This window comes from Melozone crissalis, unplaced genomic scaffold (genome assembly GCF_028551555.1).
Source record: "Melozone crissalis strain CALT ecotype California unplaced genomic scaffold, PUWL_Pcris_2 ptg000007l_1, whole genome shotgun sequence".
NCBI classification, from domain to species: Eukaryota; Metazoa; Chordata; class Aves; order Passeriformes; family Passerellidae; genus Melozone; species Melozone crissalis.
This window is the reverse complement of record NW_026535785.1, coordinates 4236333-4254961: the sequence shown is the minus strand read 5'-3', so window position 1 is coordinate 4254961 and position 18629 is coordinate 4236333. Positions and strand designations below refer to the sequence as shown.

At 42.8% G+C, this 18629-nt stretch overlaps 1 protein-coding gene across 2 annotated transcripts in view; it reads left to right on the top strand.

Moving 5' to 3' along the window:
* The first annotated feature begins 409 nt into the window (after window positions 1–409).
* CDH13 (cadherin 13) overlaps window positions 410–18629 on the top strand; it is a 438138-nt gene continuing 419918 nt past the window's right edge. For both annotated transcript variants that reach the window (XM_054269469.1, XM_054269468.1), the window contains exon 1: window positions 410–561. In XM_054269469.1, the coding sequence (XP_054125444.1) occupies window positions 517–561 (45 nt within the window). In that variant the 5' untranslated portion in view covers window positions 410–516. The remainder of the gene's footprint in view (window positions 562–18629) is intronic.

The following is an 18629-nucleotide window of genomic DNA, read 5'->3' as shown; positions in this document are numbered from 1 at the left end:
AATCTCTCTGTGTTCTCCTTCTAAGGCTTGGAAGTAACCAAAACTGCAGAGGTCATTTTTTTGCATTATTAAAAATAAGTTTACCTTATTAACATTTTAATAAAGAGAATCTCTTTGCAGTGGTGCTCAGAGTTGCTCTTATTTCCCTCTGTTCAATTCCATTCTCTAAAAGGGAAAATACTATTGAGATATGTAAAGCATGATGTTAGGTGGAAACTAAACAGAAATACACCAAAGCAAAAATGCTTTCTAAAGGTGCTGTGTTTGTAGAGGTGCTTGCTCAATATGTGTGATGCAAAATGGGGATGCTTTGTGAAGAAATCATCCTTGTAAAGCCATTGGTTCTGGTCATCAGACTCTATCCAATGCTTTAGTGATGATGCTGCTGATCTATTTGGGAAGTTGGCTGGCTCTCAAGGCAGAGTCTCTTCTCAAAGGCTGTTTCACAGTGAAAATATGCTCAGTGCAGCCGAGTGCATGAATGAAAAAGCCTCTGGTACCTTCTAGTCTGGCAAAATGCAGCACAAAACTCAACTTACTCTGTCTTTTCTGCTGTCCCAGGTAAGAAATGTGCGGTTTTTTCCCTTGCTTTCTTTCATCTTTCTGCTTTTGTGCATTTGGATTTGAAAGTATTTGTAATTCAGCTCTGATTTCTGAGTAATTATACATTGCTTGAATTACTGTTTAAAGATGCAGGATCTCTGCTCTAAGGCAGTTGCTAGTAATGCAGGATCTCATAGTTCCCTGATTTACAATTACAACCAATTTGCCGTATGATATATAGCATTTTTTTGTTTCCCTTCAGGAAGGGTGGCGGGGGGAATCTTTCAAGTGTCTCGGTTGCAGCTGCAGCGGCAATATTTTCTGTCATATCAAATGCTGCAACTTTGATTTGCCTCTTTTCCTCTGTGCCTTGTGCTGGGTAGTAGGTTTATAGACTGTTACGGGCACCTCACGTTATTTATTGCTTTTTCTAAAAAAATAAAAGAATTAGAGGGGGGGAATATGGAGGAAAAATAAAATCAGACCTTGCAAAAGGCTCCCTTCGCCGTACTCTCCTGATAGATGTGTAACACTCCGTCAGTGACTTGCTGTGTAGCCTTTCTCTTATTAAATGTAATAGATCCCCCTCTGCCAGAAAGCAGAGGAAAAAACACCCAGCCTTAAAAACACGGAGCTGCCGGAGCCCCGCTGCTGCTGCCTGTCAGAGCACAGGGACTCGCTGGGCTTTCACTTCTCAGCTGGTCACTCTCTTTTCCTCTCGCCGCTGTCACAGGGCTCACTTTTGGGCAGCTCAGAGCAGGGCTGGAAATCCTTTGTTGTTGTCCAGCTTCAGCGCATTCTCCCTCCTTTTGTCTCGGGGGCTCCGTAAACTTGTGTTTAGTGTCAGTGGGCTGAGATCCTCTGCACCGAGCAGGGATGAAAGTTAATTCCTTTTTGAATCGAGTGGGTTTGTTAACCCTTGGAGGGTTGGTGCGGTTTAGTGTCAAACAAGTGCTTGGGACACTGAGCTTGACCCCCTGTGTTTGTGTAACTGCAATCTCCAGCAGGCATTTGGTCTGCTAATCCCAAACAGGGCAATAAGGAGACAAACGGTGAGGGATCACCACTGGGAGAGCTTTATTGCTAGAGCAGCTGCACAGAGTGAGAGGAGGAGGAGGCAGTAGGGTGATCCACATGCTGAGATCCACACGCTGTGGATCAAGGTTAGGGCACTCGGGTCCTGGTTTAACCTGCTCAGGAGTCAGGGCCGGGACGTGGGTGGTTGGAGCTGTGGGACAGCAGGAGGCTCCGCGGCTGGGCTGGGAGTGAGCAAGCACAAAGGCATTTGGGTGGGTTCGGGATACCAGCCCTGCTCCGAGGAGTGGAACAAATGAAAGCAGCTGCCTGGGGCCATGGGTTTGGTGCCGAGCAGCGTGTGCTGGTGCCACATGGAGAGTTCCTGGCAGGGCCACTCTGCCAGCCAAGGCTGGGCTCCCTGGCACCATCCGAGGGCAGGCTCTGGCTCTGCTGGGACTGGCTCAGCCACTGCCCAGGGAGGGCTGAGCTCTGTCCTGTGGGCTGGGGAAACCCAGAGGCCTCCTGGGGACGAGAAGTTGTCACAAGTGGGCTGAGATCCAGCCTGGGCTGGCAGGGGGAGGGAATGCTCAGGGAGCAGAGGGGAGAGAGAGGGCACAGGCAGTGGAAGGGTAACCTGTGGATGTACTGAACTGGTACTCTCCTCTTGGCTCTGAGACCTCCCATCTGCTTTGCTTGGCTTTCTCTCTGTTTTGAGTCTTTTTTTTTTTTTTTTTTTTTTTTTTTTTTTTTTTTTTTTTTTGGTACAGCTTCTCCAACATACCACTGAATTAATCAGCTTGAGTTTGGATTTTCTTTAGTGGTCGCTTGTAGGAAAGCAGAATGCATGTTATACAAGAGGATGGACTTCTAGGGTCTATGAAACATAGCTGGCATTTTTTTTAACAATAATGATTACTTAAAATGTGATAGGTGCAGACACCTGATTCTGAAAACACCCTCTGCTCTTTATTGAAGACTTTCAGTGATACTTCAGAGTTTCTCCCCAGGCTGGGCTGAGATGAGTTCTGCTGTACTACAGGGCTGAGCTTGTGGTGCTTTACCCTTACTTCCAGCTTAAGTGTTCAAATTGCCCTCTGCGTCCTTTCTCAGCTTGTACAGCTCTATCTGGCCATGTCTCTCTCCACCATGTGAGCTAGTGCATGTCCAAGTTCACTTTCCAGATCATGTCGAAGAGTTAATGAATTGGGGAATGAATCAGACTGTAATATGGGAGTGTATGTAATTCTGTTTGCAGGTCTAGGCTGTTGAGTATTGGCAGGTTAAAGCATGAATTGGAGTGGGTGCCATGCTAGGGAAAGAGATGGAATTTACTGAAACACTGTTTGGCTTTTCTCTTTGACACCCCACATAGACAACTTTCATGTGACAGGAAAAGTAAACAGAAGAATGTGAGAAACAACATATTAAACAAATGCAGCCATCTGCTTGTGTGGTGGTTGTAAGACATTTGGGGATCTTTTTCTGCACGTTTTCTTTTTTTCTCCCTTAGGAGTAGCAAGAATATCTCATATGATGCCATGCTAATGGAACCAGAAAGGATCAAGTTTGATAGAATTCTTTCTAAGCAGGTGCAATCTAGTAATCTTTCTGTGGAGGCAGAAGATAGCGATAACTTAGTTTCAAAGTAATGACAGCAAAGTTTGCAGTGTAGAGAAAAAAGTTTGAGGAAATTCTTTTATGTCAATAGGAACATGGACTGTAAAAGGTTTATTTTTAATGAAAAGCCCATTTCTAAATTTAGTAACTTGGTTTTCGTGTGTTCTTGGTCTGCCTCTAATTCAACTGTGTTTTGAAAGTACAAAAACTTTGCCTTTTGAGGCTTTAAAAGGATAAAAATGGAGAAGCACTTTTTCATATCAAAGCAGCTCATTAAGTATGTATGCAAAAACTGAGGTAAACAGGTGAGCAATAAATTAATTTTTCCTTTTGCAAAGATTTAGTCTACAGTAATACCAACTGTTCTATTTTCACCAAGAGGAAAACTGAGCATTAGCTGGAATAAATGAAAGAGATGTTTCAAGTAATCCTTTAATTCAGATTCACCTTTAAAGCTCCAAAGCATAACTATAATATACAGCTTTATTGATCTGAAACTGACAATAAAAAGTAAATGTACTCTGGTAGCTTATGCAGTTCACTATTCAGGGTACAGTAAGCAGTAAATGCATACTCTGATCTGATAGAATTACAAATCTCTGTGTTTTACATTTTCCCCAAAGGGTATTTTCTAAAACCTATATACAAAATATTTGTTTTAAGACAAAAGTTGTTCACAGGCTTCCTTTATTATGTTATGCATTTCATGCAGAGAGATGACTCAAAATTTGTGAGTAAGGCTTACAGAGTGAGGAAAAAGTCCCATATTTTTTATAATTTTAACAATAACTGTCACGTTTCACTGGGTTGCAACCAAGTAAATTGGAAAAATGTGTAGATTTTACAAGCTTGTCATTAGAGTGAATAGAGAAAATTAGTCCTCAAACTCTTCCCCCTAATGCAGAGCTCACACTGCTGCATTCTTAAGCTTTTATGTGTTCAAATTTCTCCAGAAGAGGGCTCCATGCACAGCTTGAAAGGCAGCACCCAGGTATTGAAAGCAAAAGGAATTTAACAGTTTCAGGAAAAAAGACAAGTCTTGCTCACAGAAGTGTGTTGATATAACACTGCAGATTATGCTCAAATTCTGACCAAGTATCTCCCTGTTCTGTCATGTTGGTCTTGTGATTTGAGAGTTCTAGAGGAGAAGTCCTGTGGTTCTTTTGCTATATCAGAGTTGTAAAAATGCTTTAAAAATGTTACAGAAACTCGATTGTCAATTACTCTGTATAATTATTTCTACTGATGAGCACTTTGTGAGCAGGCTGATGCTTGCTCCCCACAGTTTCAGTCCATCATTTTTGGCTATGCAGTCAAAAACCATCTTCCAGTTGCTTATCTCATTCACAAGATGGTGTCTCCCAAAACACAGAGCCATTCCAGCAGTTGTGCTGTCCTATTTCTCAAATATTACCTTGGAGGGAAGGTTGGCACTGGTGAATTACAATGGCTTTTGGCTACAGCTCTAACCTCTAAAAATATCCTTACACAGGACCTGACCACAGCCTTGACTGCTAAGCAAGGGGGGTTTCTTAGAGAAGACAAGTGAAAACATGGAAATGCTTCTGCAGTTATGGCAATTAAACCCCACTTTGTGTGCCCCCTGAGACTCAATCCTTCAATCTAAGCTGTAGTTTAGGTGATATGTTGGGTCCTGCTTTCTGTTACTGAGAATCAAACCTTCAAAAAGGTTTTCTTAGCACATGTAATATTTGTGCTGTGATCCATTGGGAGTTATTGACTTGGCTTTTAGTGACTTGGCAGCTAAGAAATGGGTATTCCTAAAAGCTGTCTCAGTGCAGCAGGTTCTATGAGAACCACTTAGATGGCAACAGTGGTGCCCCTTCAAGGAGTTGTGAAGTTCTGCCTTCCTTTTCTTCCCTGTTTGCTGCAAGATAAGCAGGCTCTTCCCATTCTATCAATATGTAAAAGCAAGGCAGATAACAGAGCTCTGTGTTCCACTCTTGCAGCATCACTGCTGGAACTGCATCAGCTGCTGGGTTGCACCAGTGTGCTGCATGTCAGGACTTTGGCCTCAGGTGTCAGAGTTCCTGTGACAGCACAAACCTGTGGCAGCAGCTCTCTGGCCACAGAGAGCAACAGGCACAACTTCCTCAGGATTGGCCTGGGGAAGGCTGTGAGAAGATCAGAGAAAATAATTATAAACCATTATTACCTTAACTGGCTGCACCTGTTGTGAACAGGTGGAATGTGTTATGGAGATTTCTTTACCAAAGGGTGGTTTATGATTGGCCAGTGCTGATGGTGTTTGGATTGGAGGGCCAATTGGTTCCACCTGTGTCGTGGCTGTCTGTTAGGGGGGATTGGTTTCTTAATAAGTGTAGTGTGGTAAAGTGATTAATCAGCCTTCTGAGAAGCATGGGGTCAACACTAATTATTACCTGGCTGGGGACCTGTGACAAAACAAATCTTTCTGGAGGATGGAGGCTTCATTCAGGACTTTGAGTACCAAGGTCAGGTTAGCAGGTTTTTTTTTGTGGTTTTTTTTTTTTTTTTTTTTTTTTTTTATTGTTTCATGGACAGTTACAGGGGCAAAATTCACTGTTTTGGTGTGTATCATTGGTATTCCAGCCAGGAGGGACAACTGTGTCCTGGGGGCCACAGGCTCAGCTTTGCCAACTGAGAAGGGAGGGCATTGCCCTGCTCTTCTCTCCACTGGGGTAGCCTCAGCTTGAGTGCTGAGGGCAGTTTCGGTCACTACAATATAACAAAGGTATTATTAAACTCCTAGAGTGTCCAAAGCAGGGCAATGAAGATTGTGAAGGGCCTTGAGGGGAAGTGGTGTGAGGAGTGTCTGAGGGCATTTGTTCAGCTGGAAAAGAGGAGACTGAGGGGAGACCTCACTGCAGTCACAACTTCCTTGTGAGGAGAAGAGGAGGAGCAGGCACTGATCTCTGCTCTGTGTGACCAGTGCAGGATGCCAGGGAATGGCCTGAAGTTGTGTCATAGGAGGTTTGGATTTGATATTAGGAGAAGTTTTTCACCCAGAGGATGCAAGAGTCTCCCCAGGGCAGTGGTTGCACCACTGGGCCTGAGAGAGCTCAAGAAGAGTTTGGGCAATGCTCTTGGGCACGTGGAGTGACTCTGGAGGATGGTCCTGTGCAGGGCTGGGAGTTGGACTCGATAATCCTTGTGAGTCCCTTCCAATTCCACATATTCTGTGATTCTAACTAGAGGTTCATCTGTGCAAGCAAAAAGACAAATCTGCAATGTCCATTGGGGAGGAGAAGCAGAATGAGAGGCATTTATCATCCTTAGGAGACTAAGTGGGCTATTGCATTTCCCAGTTAACTCTGGATGACATTAGTGGGTTCTTGATCATGGCCATATGGTTGCACTGTGCCCTGCCCTGATCACCAGATGGAAGGGACCAGCCCAGATGGGAGGCTGTGTTTTTCTGTCACTTCACGTGTCCTGCAGCTAACACAATGTTAGTGTACACAAATCAGGAGGATATTAAATGCCAAAGAGGAGAGAAAAATAAGACTTGCTTTATTAGCCACTGTTTCATTGCTTGGAGGTCTTGGAAATTTTCCTGCTACTGCTTTTTAAATTTTTTTTTTGTGTGTGATGTAGACTGTATTCTCTCTCAAATGGAAGAATCTAATTCTTTGAAAGCCTTACTGTTTCATATGAAGGGAACTCATTCTGCTCCTATCTTATCCAATATTCTACTGTTTTGCACCATTAATTTTCTTGGCTAGAGGAAAAAAAGAAGGATTTTAAGATTTGGTTCGATGGAGCTGGTTAGAACAGTTCTATGAACAGACTAAAATACATATGAGATATTAAGAGTGGGGTGAATCTCTTCAGCACACAGCAGTTTTCAGTATCTCTAACCACTTGGAAAAGCTGATTAAGGTGTTTAAATAACTTCTGATATCTCTGAATGTCTGTGTATGGATGTCTAATTTGGTATCTTTATGGGCCTTGTTCTTAGGAAACTGAACATCCATCTTCAAGCTTTTGAAATGTCTCAAAATTGGACACCCTCACACAGTTTCCTGAAATTAATAAGATTTTATTACCTAGCATTCCTTAGACTCCATTTTAGAAAGGTTTTGCTCCCAAAATATTAATTTAAATAGATAAAAACCTAGCAAACCACTAGTAATGGCTATTTATTTCAGTCTAAATTATTTAATTATCTTGCTGTGAACAACTAATACTTACTTCCTTACTAGTAATGGCAATGTATCTATTTCTGAAAGTTAATATTTAATTCCCAGGGACTTTGCAGCCTGGGATGTAATGAAGAACAAATAATTCTTGTGTGTATGAAGGCTGTGTTAACAGTGCCGACAGCAAGTGTGTTTCTAAAAGTTTGCAGACTTTTTAGGATTTTGAGTAATCATGGCAGATGGACCTTGTGGAATTTGTGTGTAACAGGGACTCAAAATGCTGGAGACCTCAGCTTCTAGGCCATTAAGGTGTCACAGTGCTGCTAATCTGGCTGTGTGCAAAGAAATATTTATACCCAAAACTGGAATCCCTGACAGGAGATGCTCACTTACAAACATCTGTACCTGTAAGCTCAGGTTACCTCAGCTGTTACTGTTGGTGTGTTTGTTACCCCTGTCCCTTCCCAGGGCTGGCTGTGAGAGCTCCTTCCCTGCTGCAAGGCAAGGCTGACAAACTTGGCTGGACACTGAGCTGGGGGAGTCCTGATTCCCTGCATTAATGGCTGGCTGCCACATGGGCAGGAACACAGCTGTGGCGCACGTAGAAAGAGCATGGACAACTGCTTATATTGCTTCAAACCAATCCATAAAAGCGTTGACGCATTGAGTTTTGTTCAAACTGCCACGGAGCAAAAAACCCCAAATGTGTTACAAAGCACTTATCATGCTGATAATTGGCTCATCTACTTTATAGACACTCAATCTCCTTCTTTTCATCTTCTTGGCATAACTTGGAGTTGGGCTTCTGTACAAGTTGTCAGTAAAGAGTTCTGGAGTCAAACGCAGGGGATTTTGAACCTGTAAGTGTAAAACAAAAGCTGGCAGTTGTCCATGGGGTCACTGTATAAAGGGAGTTATCTCAGCTGCCTGAAATAGGAGTATGATCCACAGCTTGTAGAGACAGCATAAAAGGATAGAGGCAGGGGAGTACGTTGTAAAATTTCCCTTTCCTTAGCCTGTTACAGTGTTCTTGTGTATAATTGCAATTTCAGCAGCAGGTAACTGCTTGGGAGAAGAGAAAACCCCAGAAATGATGTCCCCGGGATCTGGCATTTTCCCATAGACAAACCTTCTTGCTTTGAGTTCCTCTGCTGCCAAATAAGGTGTATTTATACACTTCTCTTGAGACAGCCCTGTGCTGTCCCCGAGGAGCTGCATTTTATCAGACAACAAACAGCTATAACAAAATGTGAGAACTGAACATAGCACTGCTCTGGAGTTGACAAAGCAGGAAATCCAGAGCATCTGGTACTTTGCTCCCTGAGTGAAAGGAGATGGATTTAGGCATTAGAATTGGATGGGCATTTCCTTCCCCATCAAACCCATTGTTTCAGAGCTCTGTCAGAGGAAGCTGACCAGCTCCAACTGTGCTTTCAGCAAGAATGGATATCTCAGCGGCGGGTTTGAGTTGATCTGTACAGTTAAATAACCAGCCAAATTAAAGGTGTTCAGCTTGACCTTCTGCCAAGATAACTGGTCTTGCAAGTGCCAGGAAGTCTTGGTTATAATCCAGGTGAACTGCAAAATGAAATCCCTGTGGGTAAAGACAAATGGGAATGATATGCAATAGAACAACACATAAAATTCTGTCTTTGTTTCTGGGTATATTGTTTAGCTTGCTACCTGAAGGTTGTATTTTGTGCCAGGCAAAGTGAATTTATTGTTTTCTAAAATGTTTGTTTTCATCATTCACGATCAGATTGAACTAAGTGGACTCTGAACTCTATAAATCTTGATTTATGGATATTGATATTCCTGTCAATTCACGAATACACAGCTCTGACCTGAACACTAAACTAGTCAGGTGCATATTTGATAATCTTCCCTTAATAATGGATCATAAAATGGTTTGAGTTGGCAGGGACCTTAAAGAGCATCTCATTCCAACCATTCTGCCAGGGGCAGGGACACCTTCCACTAGACCAAGTTGCTCCCAGCCCTGTCCAGCCTGACCTTGAGCACTCTCAATCTGTTCTCTGTCTTGGACTTGGGCTTCTGGACCTGATTCTGTGTGGAATGTGGCAATATCATTGCAAGAGGCATTATTTAGGGAGCAAAGCTGTAGGGATGGTCAGGAAAGCCTGAAGTAAAGGGAGCATACTGTCTTGCACCCATATTCCCTGCTTTTTGGGAATGGATAAACCATCTAGTTTTGAAATTACTGTTTTCTTCTAATGTTTTAAGCAACAATGTCTTATTTAAAAATAATAAACAAGAATGCAATATCCAGTGTTAAATGTCACCAATGGTTTTCCTGAATTGTTGATCTCTGCAGTTTGGTTATCAATGCAGAAATTTGGTGCTTTGTGTGGTGAGGGTATTGATTATTGTAATCTGGAAAAAGAGCAGCTGATAAGTTCACATACTATGTGTTAGCAGGAAGTAAGATAAAGATGCTGGGGATAAATCATGAAATTTTGTCTCTTGTGGAAATTCTGGTCTTGCACATCTCTCAACTTCACTTTTGTGTGTTTGCCATAGCAAAGCATTGCTGCTCCCACCAACACAGGAGCTAGTCTCCAGAGGATGTGGATTGATTGCATTGCCCTCCTTTTGTTATCTGGGTGAAGGATGGGTGGTGTCAGTGCCATGTGCATTCCTGCTGTGCATGTACCAGGATGCTTACACAGCTTCTATTGCTGTGCTAGCTGAGCACCCTACCAATGGTAATGAATTTATCCTTGCTTCCCTAAAATAACTGCTCAGTTACGACAGGAACATTATTCTGAAGTGGGAGACAGCCTCCAACATCTGCCTGTTTCAATGACTTGAGGTCTGTTATCTTAGGTGAGTAATGATGTCGCCTGCTGTCACTTGGGCTGCTGGTGTTGATTCAGTGGTGGCACTTCATTCCACTCCAGAAAGATTAATTCTGATTGGAGGGAGCCCAGAATAAATTCAGTTTCTAGGCCAATCAGAAGGTGGTGTTTCCAGGAGTATTTTAATAATGCAGCTCAACTTTTGAGAGTGTAATTAGTTATGATTTGCCAAGGAACTGCATATCTCCATACTTGCATAGAGAGGAAACTAATAAGATAAAATATAATCATAGCTGCACGGAGCTCTTTAGGCATAAGGAAATGGAGAATGCTTGCTCATAGCTGCTGCTTGTGAGGGCTGCTGGCACAGTGACCAGGTGGAGCAGAGGAGGAGGATGAGGCTGGCAGTTCTATATCAGACCACAGCAGTTTGGGGTAGAAAATGGGGTCAGATAATGCACAACCAGCTCTTCTTGGGTAGGGCAGAGGTTTTGCATCTTGCCTTTGCAACAGGAGACAGTCTCAGAATACTTCTCTTGCCATCTGCTCACTGACAGAGGTTCCTGTCTTCCTTCCTTTCCTCAGTTTGAAGGAGGCAGAGCTGCCAAAACCTTGGGCTGCTCTGGCAGGAGGTGAGCTGCTGGTTGTGGCTGTTTCCCCCAGGTTTAGCTGCTGGAAGTGGGATGTTGCCAATGTAAAGTGTCGCTGTTAGAGAGATGCACCCAAATGTTTGATTTCCTGGGAGCACTAGGTAGGCACCATTTGTTACATGCCCAAAACATGAGACTCTGGCTTTCAACAGTCCCCACAAATCCACAAAGTCTTGTTTTTTGGAAGGGCTGCTTCTTCCTGTGTGCTTGTCTCTCTGAAATGAGGATTTAGTCTTGCACTTGCTTCCCAATAATAGACTTTTCAAAGCTTTTCCTCCTTCAGGATTCAAAGGCACACAAGCACAGAACCTGTTTCTTGCTGTCCATGGGAGCTAAACATTGATTATGGGGTGGGTGAAGGAGTTTATGTAAAACAAACTGACTTGCTTGGCTACAATAACTCGTGTTGAACCTGAACTGAATTGTTTCTCCAACTTGTTCTTGACTTCTGATTTCTGCATGCTGTGTGTTTGTGGAGTCTAGCTGGGATATGCAGGAATAAAAAGCCATCGTGCACAGCATGAATGGTTCTCTCTGCCTTACCTCCAGGCTGACTGGAAGCATCAGCATTCCTGTAATTTCCTTGTTCAAATTGCTTTTTTTCTCTTTTCTCCTCCATCTGGTTAAAATAATTCAGATTGTCTGAGTGCTTTTAGTTTTTCTACTCAAACTTTCCTTCAGAACTCCTAGTGTTGGGGGAAAGGGTGAATAATTTTTACTACCGTGAATAATTTTTACTACTGTGGTTTAACTTAGATGAGGTTCAGCAGGCTCTGCTGGAAAATCCATCCCTGTTTGTGGTGCTTATAGATGTTTTTATTTGGTGATAGAAGAGGACGGAGGTTTTCTTGCACTATGAAGAGAACCAGACACACTTAAGGAGTTGTTTTCCTTTAACATTTCACATGGGTCATATTTTCACTGGGTAATCTGAAGTTTCCCCAGAGTTAGTGCAGTGTTCTAACCTTTGGCTCATGTGGTAGGGAACTCAAAATGTTGTAATGTCAGTACTTGTGCTTTTCCTGGTATGTTCATATCACCCTATTCCTTTCTCCCTTAGTTCTTTCTGCTCATGTGGAAAAGAGAATTTCATTTATCCTCCCCAATAATGGTGTTAGGTTGGTGATCTCCTGGAGTCAGAAGTGCTGGGGTAGTAATTTGTTAATAAACATGCTGACACAGCTGCTGAATTTCTTCTCCTTTTCCCTGGTTGACTGAGGAGTACAAGAAAGAAGAGCAAACCTTAAAGCATAAAAATGGAAAGTAAAGCAAAACCAAGGGAAAAAGAAAAAATGGTATTCAATGTTCTGTCACTTTGCAGCTGTTAGGATTTGGAAAGCAGCCTTTTGTATTTATGATGCAGTCAACAGATGTATACAGGAATGGAGCACAGTCTGGTTTTGCCTGATTTCCACATCTTCATTTGCACAGCCTTGCCTCAGAGCTTAGGCTGACACCCATATCCAGAGCTCTTGCTCATATCTCCATCTGAAGTTGTTGGCACCAGGAAATGGTGATACTGTTTTATGCATGTTTGTGTATATCAACATGCTGGTTTACGAGAGGCAGGAAATTTAATCCTTTGTAAAACTCTTTATCCATTTCCAGCATTCATTAGCTGCCACAGAACTCTCCTCTCTCTTACATTTCATATTTTGGTGGAGCTTTATTATCTTGATGGACAACATTTATCCCCACTGCTTTGACGTTGTTGTATTCATTAAATCCATTCTACTGATTCTTTGGCAAGCTTGTTATCACACAGATGAAATAAATGTAGAATTTCCCTTCCTCTAATTGACTAATTGGGTGGGGAAGGAATGGGAGTGGAGAGAACAGAAGACAACTGGGTATAAATTGTGAGGCCAAAGCAGCCTTCATTGCAGGACAGCACTTTGCAATTTCTTTTGGAGCTGTTTGCATGTCACTTCTTTAATTGTCTGAAGCTGGTTTATGTGGATCAGGAAGGTGACTTGCCACATGCTCCCTGTGTGACACCAGCAGGATTTTAACTGTTTACTGATGGATGTATGTCCCAAAGAAAACAGAAAGGTAGGAAAAGGTCAGAGAACCTCAGAGGGGAGGTACAACTCTGTTATAGTTTTCTAGCAATAAATATGAAGCAGCTACCAGGAACAACTGGGTGATGTCTTGCTGAAAAGAGGCAACTCCTAGGAAAGAGAAATGCTCCAAAGTTTTGTCAGATATTATTATGTGACTTCCCTTCTCCTACCACTTTTGCTAATATATAATTTCACAGATTTATCCCTTTTCTCTTATTTTTCTGACAACTCTTGGAGGCTAGCTAAAGAGCAAGAGATTAAAAGGAAGAGAACCTGGCTTCAGGCACATTTGCAAACTAGCTGTTGATTTTCTACAGGTCCTTCCATGCTTCAAATAGAAACAATCCTCCCCTGACAACTGAGCATACAATTCATGTACAATGGATCTGCTTCTGACATTGTATTTCTGGGGCGTCTGTACCACTCGTGATTCATCTGGCAGTGCTTGAGTTTAAGCACTGATAAAGGCAACACAGCAGAGTGCAAATACATTTGACCTTTCAAAACATTGAATAGAAAACAAAAATAGGAAAAATAGTTACTTTGCAGTTTTTCCTTGTACGTGTGTAATGACTGCAAGCAGACCAGCATTCTGATTCCTGCCTTGGGAACACAGAGGCCTCCAGGCCTGAGCTCCACTGTTGTTCCTTCTGTTCCACTGTGTGTGAGTTAGCCTGGTATTGATGTAGAGGTGCAGGTCAACTTTGATTTCCCCAGGTCAGGGATTGGCCTCATGTCTGCTGCAGCCAAAAATCTTTACTGTTTGGCATGCTATGTTTGTGTAATTGGCACTCTGGTCTTGACTGACTTGCCTGGTGGGCAGGTGTCTGTATTCCAAGTGTAAAGTTTCCCTGGAAGTGCCACTTTAAATCAGAAGCACTGACACAGAACTAAGGCTGGGGCACCTGTGGGAAGTTCCTGCCAAAATCCTCAGCCATCTGCAGCCACCTCATATCTGTGCTGTGAGCTGCTTTGAAAAGGGAATAACTCCACGGGTGCTCTGTGGTGGCAGAGCTCAGTCTCACTGGATCCCTCCTGGAGGGGCAAGGCATGGAAACAGAACTGTGGTGGGGGCACATCAGCCCTGTGACACTCCCCATGGCATCCCTGCTCCTGGGGAGGATGTGCAGCTCTGAATAATGCTCCAAATATGATGGGAACGGAAGATCCTCCCTTCTGCTCCTTGTAAAACTGTGGTTGATTTGTGAGCACATTCCTTTGCTTTACAAGCAGAGGAGAGATGTGCAGTCAATCTGTCCCAGCCACAAGAGATGTACAGGGTGTGCAGCATTGTGTGCCAGGTTCTGGGTCAGGGGTAGGTTTTAAATGAGGTGACCAGGTTAAACTTTCATCTTGAACCTCTTTGGAGAAGGGAGGGAAGACTATGCAGCAGCTGGGTAGGGCTCTGATCTGGCATTGCTACAGCTATTTTTGATATTTCTACAACTACTTTCCAGTAACTGCAGTGGAATTTGGATGGTTTTTTGGTCTGAAGCTTCTTAGCTATTAATGATAGTCCATCTTTAATTTATTTGTACTGCCCTGCTGCCTGTCATATGCTGGTCAAGTCTTGTGCAGCAGAGAGAAACATTTTCCCTTATCCCACTTTCTTATTTCTTGGTTCATTGTGTAGTCACCTCCTGTGGCTGTGTTTACATGAATTTCACTGACAACAAATCTTGAGGAATCCGCTTAAGTAATAATCAATTTTTCTTTTAAATTGCCTCTTTTTCCATATTTTTATGTGGATGGATAAAATATCTGATCAGCTTCCTTAGCACCTGTAATGAAAGCTCTCTGGTTCTGTTCAGTGCTACTGGCAAGGCTTTATGCTAAAACAAGGCTGCTGGACTGGGAGGGTTATACAATTTGTGGATTTAAAAGGAGAGGTAGAAAAGGAAGAAATAAACTGATATTCTGCCTTAAGTAATTCTCTGCTGTAAAATTTGTAACTAGTCACTGGATAAGCAGCACTAGTGAATTGAAATTTGTCTTTTTCAGACAAAACTCTAACTGTTCCCTTCGAAGTTGTGCTCTTTTCTGCATACTTTTGGGACTACATTTCTGGCCTTTTGGCCAAAGCATCACATTGGTGTTACAGCCCAGCTTTGACTGTGGAAAAACAGGGCAGTGAGTGTACTCAAAGTTGGGACTTTGAGTGCCCTTAGTTTGATGTGGATTTTTTTGAGTTTTGGTTTTCCCCTAGCCCAGCAAACTCTGTGTGGACTTTGATAATATTTTTGTGTTTTAGCTTCTTTTTTCAGACAGCTGCTTCACTAAGAATCTGAACTGTAAAGCATTGCCTTTTCCCATCCCACCAACCATATGCATCAGGCTGACCTTTGGCTTGAATGCAAAGTTTGGTGTCAACTCTGCCCCGTTAGCAAAGATCACACAAATCATAGTGACAAGGTTTCCAGGCTGCTGTGGCTGGGGGCAGGCTGGCACTGAGTGTGTCTGAGAGACAAAAGTGATTTCTGATCTCTGTCAGCACTGAAGGCCAGGCTCCAGCAGGGCTGTTCCTTGCTCCATCCCTTGCCCTGTTTCCATGTGGGTGCCCTCCCTTGGGCTGTGCCTTTGCTGTTCTTGGGTCAGAGCCCACCCCTGGCACCAAGGAAGGGCTGCTGCTCCTGCTGGGGATAACCTCACTTGGAGCTTCAGCACTTGGAGCCTCAATTCTCTCTTAACAGCCTCATCCTTGTTGAGCGTCTTGATTTCAAGTGTCTGTTGAAGCACTGTAAACAGATTTCCTTCAGCTCTGCAGCACTACATGCTGTGTTGCAATACATTCTGTCTACTTTAGAGCTGTTAGTGATTCATTAGTTTGCTGTTCCAGAAACCAATTCCAAAGGGATCACTCATCTCCCTAGAGCAGTGAGGGTATTTTCAGGCTGGCTACACAGAGCTGTGGCAGTTTTTCAGAGACTTGCCTGCTTCAAATCATGTGGCAGTGATACAGGCAGAGGCTGCCAGTTCAATGGAGGATTGCACACAGATTCCATGGGTGGGAACCTGCAATATTCTTAGACACAGCTAATAATAGCTCCTCTTGACTCCTGAAATGTCACAGTGGTCTGGTGGGTAACTGCTCTTTGGAAACCATTAACTTGGTTTGTTTTTTTGGGTTTTTTTTGCCACTAAGAGTAGTCCCTGACATGGTCAATGCTGCATTATGTTTGTAACAGAGAAAAGTATGTTGGAAATGAAGAACCTTAATCCATCTGTCTGTGAATTGACTTGTGTCAAGATCTCAGAATTGCAGCTTCAGTCTGGGGGGCCAGGACTGTGTCCTCTCTGAGCTTTTCCTGCCCAGAGATTCCTAAGCTCCTAATGAGCATGCCTCTGGAATGGACTTGGAAACATAACAGTGAGAAGTCTCTGGTGTACTAAAGAAAAAAGGTATTATAACATAAAGCAGTAACTCAGCTTTCTCTAAAGGGGTCAGCTGCTGCCTGACAGACTGTCCTGCAGTCAGGTCTCCAGGGTTTTTGGAGTTTCTGAGTATATCTTTGCCCCAGAACTGATTTTTCTGATGAGGAAAAATAACTCTGCTTTTCACAGAACTTCCAAAGTTTTCAAATTTTTTATGAACTAAGAGAAAACAGAAAATAATAATAATGAAATCTCTAAGTGTTCTATGGAACTAAGTTAATGCTCTTTCTTACATTAGCTGTTTATTTCTTTTTGCTGTCTAGTGCACCCAGCAAGGAACCAGCAGTAAATCTCCAGCTGCAGGATTTACTGTAAGATTTTTATGGGCTGCTGGAGACCAGGCAGGGATTTTGACATATTGGCTGCAGAGTGGCAGAAACTGATACATACACAACTGTGAAGACTAAATTCTTGGTCAAAAGGTGCCAGCATTTAGAAGAGTGAGAAGCTGAGCAGTGAGCATTTGTTAGATTATAACTGAAATCCTAGCTCTGAGCAGGTGAGCTGAGTTTTAGGAGATGTTGGACACTTGCTGTCTGCTGGTATTTGGATTAACTGGGGCACCTGCCCCTTGCAAGTGCAGAGCTGCATGGGGATTGCACAGAGCCTCCATTGCAATGGAGAATAATGCAAATGTGGGGACAGACAGACGGCCTGTGCTCCAAGTGACTCTTCTCAGTTATATTTTCCAGCTGTTTATTACAGATACAAACACCTGGATGTGTTTTTCAAGGCAGAATTGCATCACTGAGGGCCATGATTAACAGGACATAATGAAGGTACCTCACTTCCTGCATGCTACTGTATTTCTGATTTTATTTTGCTGACTTCTTACAGCATTTTGATGATAGGAACTCTTAAAAGCAAAAAAATCAAGTTGAAATCGAAGGAGGAGATTGTGAAAAGTCTTACAGAAAGACTTTATCAATTAGGCTTTGTTTGCAGTCACAGCTGAGGATTCCCAAATCACCCATCAGTACACATTGACCCTGGTAGTGAGAACCCAGAGGAACGTGGCTTGTGGGGGATCTTGGGAAAGAGTCTTGTACTCAATCTGTTTATTTGAACTAATTACTTTAATTATAGTAATTAATTTGTATCTTAATGAGCAATCCATCCCTCTATGTGTGCCGTGCTGCCAGTCCTCATCTTAGATATGTTGCAGGCTTCTTGAGCCAGTGAAGATGTCTTTTCAGAGCACTGGGGGAATTGTGGTTCACAGAATGACTTCACCTGAAGGGGAGTTCTTGTTCAATAATCTGAAATACATAATCAGCATCAATGCTTTACTTAAAGAAAAATAAGGTTAGAGTCAATGGGGTTTAAGAATATTATCCTCTTTTCCCAAGGCTTCTTTTATTTTCCAGAAGTAGTCTGTCATTTTCTTTGCTTTGCAACTTAAATTAACTTGCTTGTGAGAATTTAAAGCAAATTGTGTGCTTACAAATTTGAGAATAAAAGCAGAAAATATTTATCTCACAATAAATTTATATTCCTCTTGCATTTATTGTACCTTGTCCCCTCTACCCTCTAAATCATGACAGTCAGGCACTGGAAAACATTTTCTATGAGGATCCATGTGAGTCCTGGCAGATGGATAATGGGTTACTCTCAGCTGCTCTTTGCCATTGCTGGATAAACCCCATCTTGCACCGACTCACAGAAGTCATCAGGCTTCATTTCTACTTCATCCTTTGGCATCCTGATAGGCACAGGGGAATTCGGACATGAGATTGCTGGTATTCCTAGAGCAGCAATGTCTGGAACACATGCCAGTTGCTGGATCTGTGTTTCTGTTTAAACTTGCTGAAAGAATTGGGTTCCCATTGTCTCCATGTGCTGTCAGCAGTTTGCTGTGATCAAAGAAAGGAGTGGAGGTGCTCTGCTAGGAATGCTCCTCTCCTTCTGCATGAGAGAACAAATTACTGCAGGTTTCCCCTTCATGGAATAATGTGTTCATCCTCCTACTTCAGAGCAGTCAGCAGCTCTTTGTGAGATATTGGTGCAGGCACTGGCTGCTCCTTGGGTGGCTGCAAGTGCCACATTTGTCACTCTTGCCAGTGTTTGCGGCTTTACTCTGAGCTGGTCTGAGGAGGGAAGCACTGAGACCTGCCCAAACTTCCCACATGGCCAAGTTGGTGATTTCCTTTCTATGTGCAACGTCTATGCTGCACAAAAATAAGATGTGACAATCCTTCATGTCCCCAGTGAAGTGCTGGCTTGAAGTCCTACACAAAACAACTGGCAGGTGACTGCTGCAAATGGATTTTTTTTCTTTATAACACAATTCAAACTAGAGGTTAAACCTAATAGCTAAGAGTGAGTTGTTTGAATAATAATTGATCA